The 15,329-nt window shown below is 38.6% G+C and overlaps 1 protein-coding gene across 2 annotated transcripts in view; it reads left to right on the forward strand.

Annotated features, from left to right (window-relative positions):
- Window positions 1-15,329, forward strand: part of GLG1 (golgi glycoprotein 1) — a 155,239-nt gene that overhangs the window by 97,860 nt on the left and 42,050 nt on the right. For both annotated transcript variants that reach the window (XM_025888890.2, XM_025888889.2), the window contains exons 3-4: window positions 9,644-9,730; window positions 13,582-13,797. In XM_025888890.2, coding sequence (XP_025744675.1) covers window positions 9,644-9,730; window positions 13,582-13,797 — 303 coding nt within the window. The remainder of the gene's footprint in view (window positions 1-9,643; window positions 9,731-13,581; window positions 13,798-15,329) is intronic.

The raw sequence follows: 15,329 nt of genomic DNA on the forward strand, positions 1-15,329 counted from the left end.
TACTTCCCCTCCTTTTGTATCATTTTGAAGCAGAACCCAGACATCATTTCATTTGTTAATATTTTGTTAAATACCTCTAAAAGATAAGGCTTTATAAAAAATAACCATAATACTGTTATATCTGAAAATCTCATAATTCCATAATGTTATCAGTTAACCAATGAAGGTTCAGATTTCTAATTTCAACATCCATCTTACAAGAGAATTTATTTAATTAACCTGATAATATGTGGTTATAAAAAGACCAGTAGCAGCGGAAATAAACCATTGGGAGTACATCAAAATAAAATGTTTCTGCACAGCAAAGAAAGCAGTCAACAAAGCTAAAAGGACATATCCAATAAAGGGTTAGTATCCAAAATATATAAAGAGGTATTACAGTTCAATACCCCCAAAATAAATAATCCAATTAAAAATGGGCTGAAGATAAGAACAGGCATTTCTCCAAAGAAGACATCCAGATGGCCAACAGACACATGTAAAGATGCTCAACATCATTTATCATCAGGGAAATGCAAATCAAAACTACACTGAAGTATCACTTCACACCTGTCAAAATGGCTAAAATCAAAAACACAGGAAACAAGTGTTGGTGAGGATGTGGAGAAAAAGGAACCCTCATGCACTGTTGGTGGGAATGCACACTGGAGCAGCCACTGTGAAAAACAGTATGAAGGTTCCTCAAAAAATTAAAAATAGAACTACCCTATTATCCAGTAATCACACTACTCAGTATTTACCCAAAAAATAGAAAAATATTAATTCAAAGGGATATATGCACCCTGATGTTTATAGCAGCATTATTTACAATAGTTAAACTATGGAAGGAGCCCAAGTGTCCATCCATAGATGAATGGAAAAGAAGAGGTGATTATAAATATCTATATATACATACACATATATAGATATAGAGAGAGAATATAATGCTAAACAAAAGTCAGAGAAAGACAAATATTGTATGATCTTACTCATGTGAAATTGAACAAAAGTGAGCAAAGGAAAAAAAGAAACTAAGAAACAGACTTTTTTTTTTTTAAGATTTTATTTATTTATTTGACAGAGCACAAGCAAGGGGAGTGGGAGACGGAGAAGCAGACTCCCCACTGAACAGGTAGCCTGATGTGGGGCTCAGTCCCAGGACCGTGGGATCATGACCTGAGCCAAAGGCAGAGGCTTAACCAACTGAGCCACCCAGGCGCCCCTAAGAAACAGACTCTTAACTATGGAAAACAGACTGATGGTTACGAGAGGGGAGGTAGGTGGAGGGATGGGTGAAATAGGAGATGGGGATTAAAGAGTACACTTACCATAATGAAAATAAAATGATAAAAAATTACCACTTTGCAATGGGGTACAAGTGGAATAAAGAATAGCGTAACATTTTCTTTTGTAATCAGAAAGACTGATACACGTGAGTAGCAATGAAGAAGTGAAAGGATTCTAAATATGTTTTAGATCCTAACGTCTAATGAAGTGTAAAGGGCTACATCTAGACTGAAAGGAAAAAAAGACCTGCAGCAAACATGATGAAATATTAACAGCTTTCTACCCAAGACTGGCAACAAGACATAGTTGGCTCATGGTCACAGAGATCCTAGCCAGTGTAGCAAGGTAAGAAAAAAGAAAATAGGTAAAAATTAGAAAGGAGGGCGCCTGGCTGGTTCAGTTGGTAGAATGTGGGACTCTTGATCTTGGGGTTGTAAGTTTGATCCCCAGGTTGGTGTAGAGATTACTTAAAAACAGTTGGAAAGGAGAAAATAAAACTCATTATTTATAGATGAAATGATTGAGTAAGTAGAAAACCTGAAAGAACTTACAGATAGACTATGAATAGATGAATTTAATAATGACCTTAGGTATAAGATCAATACACAAAGCTTAATTATGTTTTTATATAGTAGTAACAGCAGATTTCTTAAGTGAAATTTAAAAGTGACACTATTTAGGGGTGACTGTGTTGTGCAGTTGGTCAGGCATCCAACTCTTGGTTTCGGTTCAGGTCATGATCTCAGTGTTGTGAGATGAAGCCTCGCAACCAACTGTGAGTTCAGTGTGGAGTCTGCTTAAGACTCTGTCTGCCCCTCCCCGCCCAGTAAATAAATAAATGTGGGTTTTTTTGAAGTGACACTATTTAGCATATAAAACATCAAATACTTAGGAACAAATCTAACAAAAGTGTGTAAGACCTCTCCACAGATAACTACAAAATGTGTTTCAGAGAAATTAGAAGACTTAAATGAAGGGATATATATATATACACACACACACTATACTCATGAGTTGGAAGACTCAGTATTATAAAAATGTTAAAACTCTCATTATCTGTAGATTCTTTACCATCCTTTATTTGTTGTTATCAAAATGGCAGGCCGATTCCAAAATTTATTTGGAAACACAGAAGGCCAATAATAGCCAAAACAGTCTTGAAAAGAGCCACACAGAAAAATTTCACCACCTGGTTGAAGACATAATGTAAAGTAGCAGTAATTAAGGCAGTGTGATAGAGGCACAAGGGTCAACAAATAGAACAGTGGAACACAATTCCAGAAACTGTCTATGTATCTGTCTATATCGAGAGAGAGAGAGACACTTGAATAAAGAATTTTATCCCTGCTGTACACAATTCACAGAAAATCCATTCTAGATGCTTACAGATGTGAAAATTAAAACAACAAAACTTCTAGAAGGTAACATAAAAGAATACTTTCATGACTATGAGATTAGCAGAGAATAAATGGGAAACAAAAAGCAGTAAGCATAAAGCAAAAGATTGATAAATTACATTACATTAGGGGCGCCTGGGTGACTCAGTCGTTGAGCATCTACCTTTGGCTCAGGTCATGATCCCAGGGTCCTGGGATCGAGCCCCACATCGGGCTCCCTGCTCCGCGGGAAGCCTGCTTCTCCCTCTCCCACTCCCCCTGCTTGTGTTCCCTCGCTCGCCATGTCTCTCTCTGTCAAATAAATAAAATTTTTTTAAAAATTACATTAAATTTTATTTTATTAAATATGATATTGAGTGTGAAAAGGCAAGCCATAGAGAAGAAAACATTTTAATACATATATCTGACCATATGTCCAAAATATTTTAAGAATTCATACAAAGCAATAAAGAAAAGACAAAGGAATAGAAAAATGGGTAAGATAAATTTAAGGAACCCAAATCCTCTGTAGTGGAAACTACAACACATTAACAAAAGAAATCGAAGATACAAATAAATGGAAAGATACTCCATGCTTATGGATTGGAAGAATTAATATTGTTAAAATGTCCACATTACCCAAAGCAGTATACAGATTCATTGCAGTCCCTATCAAAATTCTCATGGCACTTACCACAGAAATAGAACAAGTGATCCTAAAATTTGTATGGAACCATAAAGACCCCCAAATAGCCAGAACAGTCTTGAGAAAGAAAAACAAAGCTGGAGGCATCACACTCCCTGAATTATAATTACTCTCTAAGGGTACCATATTGGGCTTCCCTGATGTGGCGACTCATACCTGAGTATGTCCCTTGCGGGGACCCTGAAAGCTATGGCCAGAGGGTTATTACTGGAGATGGTGGCTCCCATGAGGCTTGAGTCTTCTAAGCCAAGGCTCCTCCTTCCAGTGCCCATTGTGGGTCTTGTCTTCTCACACCTGAGCTGTTACACCTGGAGAGAACGTACCTCCAGATGGCTACGTAGACTACTGCCAGGACTTCTGTTGAGGAAGAACAGTTACTGCTGCCCTGGTGACAAGTTGTGGTTCCTGTCTTTATCCTTTCCACAGAACTCCAAACTCCAGCCGCTGATTTTTCACATTTCTACTCTGTCTGATAGTCATTTCTAGAACCGAACTCTACTTTTCCAATAAAGAGATTAGGGATTAATTAGTAATGGGTATAGTGAAAAATAGGCCTATGAAATAAATGACCATTAACTATATGATAGACTAAAAGTGGAAAGAAACAAATATAATAATAATATTATTTATGTCTCAGGATGTATACTCTTTTACATCATTAATAATGTAAATTCTGTCTAACATTTTGATTTAACTATATTGGGATCAGGAAGAAGCATAGAAAAGTACATTCCTTATCTTCTATAGTATAAAGGTATTATAGAATATTACAGAATATCTAAAAACTAACAAGTCAGGAAACAGCAAGTAATTTAATGAAAGTATAGAGTGAGGGGCGCCTGGGTGGCTCAGTCGTTAAGTATCTGCCTTCAGCTCAGGTCATGATCCCAGGGTCCTGGGATCGAGCCCCACATCGGGCTCCCTGCTCAGTGGGGAGTCTGCATCTCCCTCTCTCCTCACGCACGTGCGTGTGCGCATGCGCTCTCTCTCTCAAATAAATAAAATCCTTTAAAAAAAGTGTAGAGTTAATTACCCTAAGAAAAAGCTAAAGGAATTTAAAGTATTTGTCTCTGGGGGAGTTGGTAGGACTTCAGAAAGTGACTTGTCAGAGAACTGTTTTGATTTTTTACCTACCTTTATAGAACTATTTGATTGAACAGCTATGATTTAAAAATCTTAAGATGGGGGTCGCCTGGGTGGCTCAGTAGTTAAGCGTCTGCCTTCAGCTTAGGTCATGATCTCAGGGTCCTGCAATTGAGCCCCGCATTGGGCTCCTGCTCCGTGGGAAGCCTGCTTCTCCCTCTCCCACTCCTCCTGCTTGTGTATCCACTCTCGCTGTGTCTTTCTCTCTGTCAAATAAATAAAATCTTTTTTTTCTTTTTTTTATTATGTTAGGTTAATCACCATATATTACATCATTAGTTTTTTTTTTGTTTTTTTTGTTTTTTTTGTTTTTTCATGGACCAATCTAAGTTATTTATTTAAGCCATCTCCTGCCATAAGAAAAGGGATGGAAGATCAGTATACTGGTCATCATTTGATACAAGTAAGGAAGGTGAGCTTAAGGTCCCATAGACTTCTGGTCCGTGTGCAGAGTCATGGTCCAAACCAGTGCTGTGGTCCCCACTGGGTGGTGGTCCAGGTTCTCTCTATTCATCTTCATAGCCGGTTGGAAGTGGATTCACGTGAGAGTTACGGAATAGAGTATGATTACCATCTCCCCAGGGAAAGGGCTTGGACCTGATGCGGAGATGGGGGTAGGCGACGAACTCGGGTCTCTCGTGCTCTCCGTGACGCGACTTCAGAAAGACATTCAGCATGCTCACACCCACGGCAGGGAGCGCTACGAAGTAGGTGAGAGCCTTCCACATGCGAGCTAGCAGCCCAGACAGCCGAGACACAGACGCCGCCGCCATTTTCGACCTGGACCTACATCATTAGTTTTTGATGCAGTGTTCCATGATTCATTGTTTGCACGTAACACCCAGTGCTCCATGCAGAACGTGCCCTACTTAATACCCATCACCAGGCCAACCCATCCCCCACCCGCCTCCCCTCTAGAACCCCCAGTTTGTTTTTCAGAGTCCATAGTCTCTTCATGGTTCGTCTCCCCCTCCGATTTCCCCCACTTCATTCTTCCCCTCCTGCTATCTTCTTTTTTTTTTTTTTAACATATAATGTATTATTTGTTTCAGAGGTACAGGTCTGTGATTCAACAGTCTTACACATCTTAAATTTTTTTTAAAGATGAATGGAAGAGTAAGTGGATAAAATGAGCTATAGAGACTTTCAAGGAGCTTGACTATAAAGGAAGATTTTTCCTTCACCCTCCACGCCCAAAACTTGTCACTCTCCTGATTTTTTCAAATACATCCCATCTTCTCTCACCGTGCCTTTAACTGGTCTGCTAACCTCCCCTAGTCTAGCTCTTCTCTGCACTGTGACCAAAGTTGACCTTTTGAGTTCTCTGGTTAAAATTGTTCATTAGCTATAAGATAAAATACACATTCTTTAATGTGAGCTCTGATACCCAATGTGATCTGATGCCTGCCTGCAACCCCCCAGCCCCATCTTTCATACCTCAACCCAGCCATCCTGAGCTATGGGTGTCCCTAGAAGTTATAATTACTCTTTCTGTCATTTTTAGCTTTGTATTCCTAGAACCGCAATCTCCCTCAGTTCACCTGACAGAAATCCTTCTTACTCCTGGGAATTGAGCCCAGTATAACTTGACCACTACCACCCCCACCTATCCCTCCTCCACATTCACTAAGCTATGTTCTTCCTTTGTATTCCCATAACATCTTCTGTATGCATCTGGTATCACATTTATGACACTATATTTTCATTCCTTATTTGCTTCCCAGTCTGACTCTTTCCGTCTTTTGGCTCCTGTGGTTGAGCTCCTTGAATGCTGAGACAGTGGCTTTTTTTTTTTTTCTTCACCCTTCATTTTGTCATCTAGCAGGATTGATTCCAAGTTATAGTAGTTACTCACTATGTGTCTAGGAGAGGGAGATGGGTAGGTGGATGGATTCATAAGTGAACATCTTATGTTTAAGAAAATTGAAGCTGGACTACATCCTGCTAACTGTGACAGCACTTAGTGTCACATTGCAGTATTTTTCTTAGTTGATTCTAACCACTCAGGAGGGGACAAGTATCAGATACAATACAAGTAATCAACTCTCAAAAATCAGGTGTAATGCATGTTTATGTTTTCTAGAGGAAAAGGTACTGGTGGCAACCTATGCTGAATTCCCTTTTTAATTCTATTCCTGAAAGAATAATAATGCATAACTAGGTCATATTAAAAATAAAAGACCAGGGCGCCTGGGTGGCTCACTTGGTTAAGCGACTGCCTTCGGCTCAGGTCATGATCCTGGAGTCCCGGGATCGAGTCCTACATCGGGCTCCCTGCTCAGCAGGGAGTCTGCTTCTCCCTCTGACCCTCTTCCCTCTCGTGCTCTCTATCTCTCATTCTCTCTCACTCAAATAAATAAATAAAATCTTTAAAGAAATTATAAAAAAATAAAAATAAAAGACCAGGAAGTAGATTAATGGTTGCCAAAGGATGGGTGGAGGAAGGATGAGGAGTGATGCAATGGCTGTGGGGTTTCTGTTTGGGGCGATGAGCATGTCCTCAGATTAGACAGTGGTTATGGTTTGCACAACCGTGTGAATATACTGAAAACCACTGAATTAGATACTTTAAAAAGGTGACTTTTATAGGATATGAATTTTTTCTCAAAAAAAAAAAAAGATGTTCTAAATTAAAAGTTAAAGACATTTCAGAAGCTCTAAGTGATTATCTAAATGGCTTTGACAGAAAATCAGTTTCTAGCCCATCACAGGATATCTGAGTTTGTGTTAGATAAATTAGGGAAGCACTCTCTGATTTGTATATTATAATTTTTCTGTCATTTGTTGCTATTTACTCTAAGTTCTTGAGCTACCAGACAAAATAAAACACTACCATTCAGGCATACTTTTTTATTTTTTCACTTAAGGACAATTTTTTTGTCCTTTCTTGTTTCTCTCTTTCTCTCTCTTTCTTTCTTTGAAAGAAATGGCACTGAGTCAGCTACCGTCACCCAGTAAGGAGGAAATATTTTAGTCTTGTACACACAGAATTAGAATGTTCTTAATTTTAGAAGGAGAATGTTGCTTTAATTTTAAAATATAAAATTTAGGGGCACCTGGGTGTCTCAGTTGGTTAAGCGGCTGCCTTAGGCTCAGGTCATGATCCCAAGGTCCTGGGATTGAGCCCACCCTGTGTTGGGCTCCCTGCGCAGCAGGGAGTCTGCTTCTCCCTCTTCCTCTGCCCTCCATCCCCCCCCATGCACTCTCTCTCTCAAATAAATAAAATCTTTTAAAAAATAAAATATAAAATGTAATGACCAAGTAGTACTACTTAATTCATAGATAATTGTAAAATGTGTTTGTCTAAATTCTAACCTTGTCTTTTGAGTCACTGGATTCATCTTTGCTTGTGAGGAACCAGGAGACCCAAGATTCCTTCAGTTAGAACTAAGCGTCTCCTATACCCCCATTCTCAGTTTGGCCTCATATGTCCTATTAGTTGAACTTGTCACTCATCGTGGTATAAGTTTGTTTTTTTGTTCATCTACTTAACAAATATTTGTTGATACCTATGTGTTCCATCACTCACTCTTATAGGCACTGGGCATACACTGTACTGAACAAGGCAGAAGTCCATCCTTGTAGAGCTTTTGTTATAGATGGTGGACAGATTCTACTCCTTTTTTCTAAAAACTCACTTATTAATCATACTTGAGGGATTAGAGCTTTTTGCTGGCTTTTATTTTTAAGGGAGAAGGAGAAGAAATACAACTCATCCTTCACAAAATTTTATTTATTCGCAAAATCTTCCTCCTATACAGAATTAAGTGCTTATTTCTGTGTTGTTCCTAAAACACATTATATAAGCCTCTGTTCTACGTCTAAAAAGCAGATCTGGTCATGTCACTCCCTTATTTTCCCTTCAGTGACTCCCCATTACTCTCAGGTTGAAGTTCAGACATAGTTTACAAGGGTTTTCAGAGTCAGTTTTCCATTGGACTTTCAGTTCCTCTAACATGCCGTTTCCCTTTCGGTGAGCTTCCACACAAGCTGTTTCATTTACCTAAAATAGTCCTCTCCCTACCCCTTTACTGTGGCTAACTGCTAATCTTTCAGGTTTCATCTTAGATAGCACTTTCTGTGTTACACTTTACTTGAGCAAACCCCCCAACACAGTCCGGGGGTACCTTCTATTGCCGTTAACCAAATACTCACACTACTTGCCATTGCCCAGAGCCACCACTGGATAGTATAGTCTGTCTTTCTCCTTTTGTTTTATCCCCCAGTTCCTAGTACAGTACATATTCAAACATGTTTTTCTGTTTCCTCTAATAGTCTATGAAGACCTTGAGTTCATACTGTGTGTGGTATATCATAAGTGCTAAGCAGATGTTTCAGTGAATCAGTGAGTGAGTGATTGTATTGTTTGTCTTGGAGTATAGCAGAGAGAAAGGCTTGTGAACTGTGTCTCCCTCCCCCAGTCTCTTCATGTTCAGCATCATACAAAGTCCCTGCTCTGTCTCTCCATCTGAGCTGAGTATAAGGCCTCGTTTGTGCTACTTTTCAGAAATTGAATCATACACTGAAAATTGTTAAGTAAAAAGCTGCAGAAGGTATGGTAATGTTCAGCGCTCATCCATAAATAGTAATGGCTTTAGGTAGTTTGGAGTTTAAAACATGTTAAAAACAATTGTGTAAAGTAGACCTTATGGTGTATGTGTCAAGGCAAAGAAGGATTTTAAAGGAGTGAAGATAGATACGCCTGCAAACTAGGCACTCGGCATCTCTCCTTCATAAAACCGATGTGTGGCAGCACTGTGGGTTGTGAAATCTGCAACTAAACCCACCAAATCTGAGCTACTGGGTTAAACTTTTTGATTTAATAGAATTTAGCTTGTACAACCTTATTAATGTTTTCTCTGAAAACCTTACCAGGGATTTTAATTGTAATTTTTTTCTTGAGTTAAAAAAAAAAAAGTTTTCCTTAAGTGTAAAAAGAAAAAAGTATGCCTGAATGGTAGTGTTTTATTTTGTCTGTTCATTTTTTTTCCTTTTATCTGTAAACACAATGACATTTTTATCTTACTTTTCTTTTTATTACCTGAATATGTTTTATCTGACTCTTTGTAATGGACTTTTATCACTTACAGTAACCATCAATGAAAAATTTCATATTCTAACTGGAGTTTTTGTATTTTTCTCTTGTACATAGTTGTTGTGGAATTACAAGCTGAATCTAACTACAGACCCCAAATTTGAATCTGTGGCCAGAGAGGTTTGCAAATCTACCATATCAGAGGTAGGTTGTGAAAGAATTTTGTGAGTATTTAATGGCTTAGAAGAGAAAATTACATCTGTTCACCAGACCAGTCATTAAGGGAGGAATGACTGACTCAGTTACTTTACTTTTCTTGGAATTCACATCTGTATTGGCTGAGAGAGAGGCTGAGGCAGCGGAGAGTGTAACCAGCCTCCTTTTTTGTTAATATTCACCTACATTTATCATAGGATGCTGTTGATTCAGACACATTGGAAATCAGGCTCTGTTGGCCCCCAAACAGAGGATACAACTGCTTCTTCTGTCATCAGTGCTGCGCTCATACTTTTTGCAATCTGCTGATGTCTGAAGCTTATCAGAATGGTCTCCCCAGGAGGCCTATAAATGTTTCTGAGTTACGCAGTTGGTTCAATGGAACCGCAGGGGCATATGCTTCAAATAATAGGAGTTAGCATTAAAAAGATTTGTGACAGGATTGTGTATGTTGTTATAGATAAATGTTGAGTATAAAAACAAAAATAATGATAATGTATAGCATCGTACGGATGTTAATTGGGGAAAATTTTCAATTATCTTGGTTCAATGTGAACAACAAAAAATACTAGTGAAAATTGTGGTTTTGAAATTTTTATTTTATTTTATTTTTGGGAATCAGAGATAGAAATTCCAAAAGGAGGCACCTGGGTGACTTACTTGGTTAAGCAGCTGCTGTCAGCGCAGATCATGATCCCGGGGTCCTGGGATCGATCCCCACGTCAGTCTCCCTGCTCAGAGGGGAGCCTGCTTCTCCCTCTCCTCCTCACTCATGCTCTCTCTCACTACCTCTGTCTCCCTCTCTCAAATAAATAAATGAAATCTTTAAAAAAAAAAAAATTCCAAAAGGCCAGAGATTTCTGCATACCAAAGTATAAAAATCACAAAGAACAGTTGCTGTTGTTCTACCTCAAAGTTAATAATTCTAGATCTTACAACACGTAGATCTGTCCTCAAACTACCCTACTAATGACTTAATTCAGGACAACGTTCTTAGCTCTTAAGGAGGACACTATCCCAACCAGATAAGCCCTCGGCTGTTGTTCCTCACTTACATCATTATGGGACCTTGTAGAACATGTTTTCTTCCTCAGACCTTCTAGTACTTGATCTGATATGTTTTATTCTTTTAAAACAGTGACCCTTCATATTTACTTTGGGGCTCCAGAATAGAATAGCATATCTTTGAAAACATTGGCTTCAGCTTTAATATTCTGCACCTCGTACTCCCTTCAGCTATATGGTTAACTGTATATACCAGTTTGATTGCCATATGGAAATTTAGCTCAGAGTCTATGCAGATTCATCAGAATAATTTCCCTCTTTACTGGCTTATAAAAGATATATATAGATATAGATGTATATATGTGTGTATAACTGGCTTTCTTAAAATGTTTATGTAATGGTGGTCCTCTTGTAACCTTTTGGGGTGTTGTGGCTTTGTAAATGATTTCAAGTAAAAATGGGAATTAATCCCTCCCTAGAGGGAGATTATACTGGAGTCAGGGAAATTAAATATCAGGAAGAACATAGTTGCCAACAAAATATTTTATTCTACATCTCCTTCCAGTCCTCTCTCCTGCAATCCTACTTGCAGGGAGAAAAATAGCATCAGAAGAATACCTGCAAACTGCAAACCAAACTTGTATTTACTCTCTGTTGTTGAGCCAAATACTGGTGGCTTTCCTCCTGCTTCATGTCAAAAATCACGTCACTCTTGACGGCAGCACTTTTCCAATGGCACCTTATGAATCTGCTCCCCAGCCACTTCAGACTTTACTCCCATTCATGGACATGTTGATGACTTATGGTGTTTTTTGCTGTTAATCATAGAAATTTTCCTTCCATTGTATTAAGCTTCTAGCCAATAGAATGGTTGAAGGAAAGCATAAACTTTTCATTCAGACACTACACCCTATCCTAATTGATGGTAAACTAAAATACAAATAGGTACTACCTCTCTGTGTTTCAGTAAAATCTCAAGTGATTAAAGCTAAATACACATTTATTTTCTCACTGGGGCTCCAATTCAAAATATGCTCCTGGTTTTTCTTCAGATTTGTAAACTATTGATTGCCCAGTGTAAGAGCTGTAAGAATACTTGCACTTCACTAAGGTTTAAAACCCCAGGCATCTGCTGCTAGTTCTCTGTTCTTATACGGGGTTTTCTCAGTGGTTGAATTACAAATACTGAGAGTTTTCAAGCAGCTATTCCTCCTTTCACTTTTGAAACTTAACTCTGTTTTGCTCAAAAACAAAACAAAAGCCTTTTCCTGGAAATAAATTCATGACCCTCTTTTTGGGCATCTCAAAAAAAAAAAAAAATAGGGCGCCTGGGTGGCTCAGATGGTTAAGCATCTGCCTTCGGCTCAGGTCATGATCCCAGGGTCCTGGGATCGAGTCCCGCATCAGGCTCCCTGCTCGGAAAGGGGTCTGCTTCTTCCCCTCCTTCTGCTGTGCTCTTTCGCTCTCTCTGTCAAATAAATAAATAAAATCTTAAAAAAAAAAAATAGCTCAAGGTTAAGTTGAAAGAGTTGCATTCATCTTGATTGTAGAAGATCTCTGATACCTCTTGAAGCCAGAGCGAGACTATTTGCTTAAATTCTCTAGTTTGCTTTCTTGAAAAGTAAATACCATTTTCTGTCTTGAACTGAGTGTTTGACATGGTTTGAATTTGATACAAGAGTTAGACTTGAAGAGACTCAGTGGGCTACAGGATAATGAGTGTGTAGTATATTCTTCACCTAGCACCTTTTGGAAAGGGAAAATGTATTTGTTTTGTGCTCTGTACGTATTTAGGATAGGTAGTGTGATAGTAGAAAATGGTCACTCTTGGTTTCAAAAAGCCAATAAAACATTTTCTTCTTGTTTATATTAAAAGTAAACATTTACATTTGGGACCCTTACTCTTGTCAAAACTACCCTTTTTGTTTGTTTTTAATTTTTTCAAATGCAGTAGGGTTTTTCTAAACAACCTCCCCTGTTTTATAACTCAAGCTTACAACCCAGTAAGTATACTTTTTTATGTCTGAATTTCAGCATTTTTTGGCTAGCTTGCTTCATTAACACGTGTGGTTTGGGATGCACTTTGCAAGAACACAAACCATGTGGAATAGCTCTGTGCTTGATCCATTAGAACATGTGTCTGAACCACCCAAGTTAGATTTGCAGTGGCCTTCCCCTTCTCAGACTTCTTGCCAGACTGCACTGAGCATCATTTTAAACATGTTTCTGTTCCAGACCACAGTGGTGAAGCTGGGGATTCTACTAAGTTCAAAAACACATGTCCAAATCCACAGTTAATTCAGAACATATTAATGTCATGTCAAGAAGTAATATTATGCCTTTCCGCCTCCCTTCTTTTAGCCATTAGGTTTACCTAACAATAATAGTTTGTTGTGTAGCTTGGCTTGGGACATGCCACTAGACTTCAGTTCTGCACCTGTTTTCCAGAACTATTTCCTAGATTAATCTCCTCACTGTCCATTGCATTCTTTGCGTGGATAAAGGGACTTCTCAGTAGAACCATTCTAAAACTGTAGATGTTAAAAGCTTTTTAAAATTATATTTCAATAAAGCTGAAATTTTAAAAATCTGTTGCCAAACACATTAATCAGATATATCCTAGACACCGCAACAATCTGAGTAGGCATGACACTATTTTCTTTTTTTTTTTTTGACACCATTTTCTTTATAACAAGTGTATTTCTAAGTGTTCCTCTTTTTCTTCTAAATATAGATGGAAAATCAATAAGAAAATACCAGGCATTCTCTTTCATAAAAGTTGTTTGATATGAGAATAAAATACTTGTGTAAAACAGCCACTTTCTTTGGAGCAGATTAAAGAATGTGCTGATGAACCAGTTGGGAAAGGTTACTTGGTTTCCTGCTTGGTGGATCACCGAGGCAACATCACTGAGTACCAGTGTCACCAGTATATCACCAAGATGACGGCCATCATTTTCAGTGATTACCGTCTAATCTGTGGCTTCATGGATGACTGCAAAAATGACATCAACATTCTGAAATGTGGCAGCATTCGGCTTGGAGAAAAGGTATCTACTATATTTATACCGGCTTCACAAAGGGGTCCTACGAACTTGATGAAAGAAAAGTTTTGTATGGCTGGCATGGGAAAAATTTAGGGCTGGAGATGGCCTTAAAGTGGACGTCCAGACAGCCCCAAGATCTAAGGCTAGTTGACCCCTGAATGCATTTCATCTGTTTGTAGTGTTTCAGTACTGTATGGGAAAGCAGAAGAATTAATATCAGCCAAGAGAAGTGTCATCTTCAAAATACTAAACTAGTTGCTTGTTACCTATAGCGTTCCCTGGCAAAGCATTTTGTTGTCTTGTGGGCAAAGTAGTTGGAGTAGGAGAGCCTTGAATTGTCTAACCTTTCTCTGCATATACCTATTGCTGCTATAAAAAAAATTACTTAGTAAACACACTGGTATAAAAGAAGAAATTTAAATATTAGAAAAGTTTAAGATATGTGAAGGTAATTCTGGCTTGTGAGAAGAAAGGTACTCTATAAATGTGATCTATTGCTATATCTTTATCTCAGAACTAGTTTTAGTAAAAACAAGAAGGAAAATAACTACCTAGCGGACGACTTCTTTCTTAATCATGTGTGGTCTTATTTTTGTTCTTACGAGTCTGTTGTCCAGAAGGTCACAGTGGAGGTTTGGCCAGGTTTATTTTGAATTTGTTGTCTCAGCAAAATGAAAGAAACTCCTGAGAAGTAACAGATGCTGGGGGAGCGGTGGTCTGAGGCACATGTCTGACATCAGCTATTAGTTGCCCCTGCTCATTAATCTGCTCTTTAGGAAATATGATGGGAAATAAAACCTTTTTGTCCCTCTGTCCTCTATTTGTTCATTGCCCCATGGTTTGCCGGCTTCTGTCACGGACATAGGGTGGGGGGCTTGGTGTTGGAATGCTGGAACTGCACACACCAGCTCAGATGACGGTTTTAGGGCTGGTTATTGCCTGCCTGTCACCAAATACCCTTTCCTTCTTACCAGCACAGGGCTCTGGCCCTTTCACAGGGCACCTCTGAGTCACTCTTGAGAGCACTGTGAACTTGGCATAGAGCTTTTGGCAGCTATAAAGAAAGGCCAGTTTTAATAAAGAAGGCAGATTTCTTCCTTCCCTGCAGACTCTAAAAATGGCACAAAAGCTCAAGCTACCCTAATAATTCAGGAAGCTTTTCTGACTTTATTTAGGGTGTTAGAGGTCATGTCCAGTTCCATATCTCACTCTTTTTAAAAGCTTCACATAAGTGTTCCAGACACATTTTTTTAGGAATCAGAATATGGAAATATTTGTGATTAGTGGCTACACTGTAGAGTAGACCATTACAATTCACCTCTTTTTATAGTAGTTTTTCCCTGTTGACACCAGGATAATTGCTGGTTAGCTTCCCAGCAGCAATCTGAATTGTCAGTATAAAACCTGCTTTCAACTGCATGTTTGAGTCATTAAGTCTTAGTGCCTGAAACAGTCACAGAAAACAGTAGTACTAGAGCCCGAGAACCGGATGATGAGGATTGTTTGCCCAGCTTTGTAAAATAACAACAAAAAAA

Source organism: Callorhinus ursinus, unplaced genomic scaffold (genome assembly GCF_003265705.2).
Source record: "Callorhinus ursinus isolate GAN/ISIS: 27379988/994484 unplaced genomic scaffold, GSC_fseal_2.0 scaffold37, whole genome shotgun sequence".
In the NCBI taxonomy this organism is placed as follows: domain Eukaryota; kingdom Metazoa; phylum Chordata; class Mammalia; order Carnivora; family Otariidae; genus Callorhinus; species Callorhinus ursinus.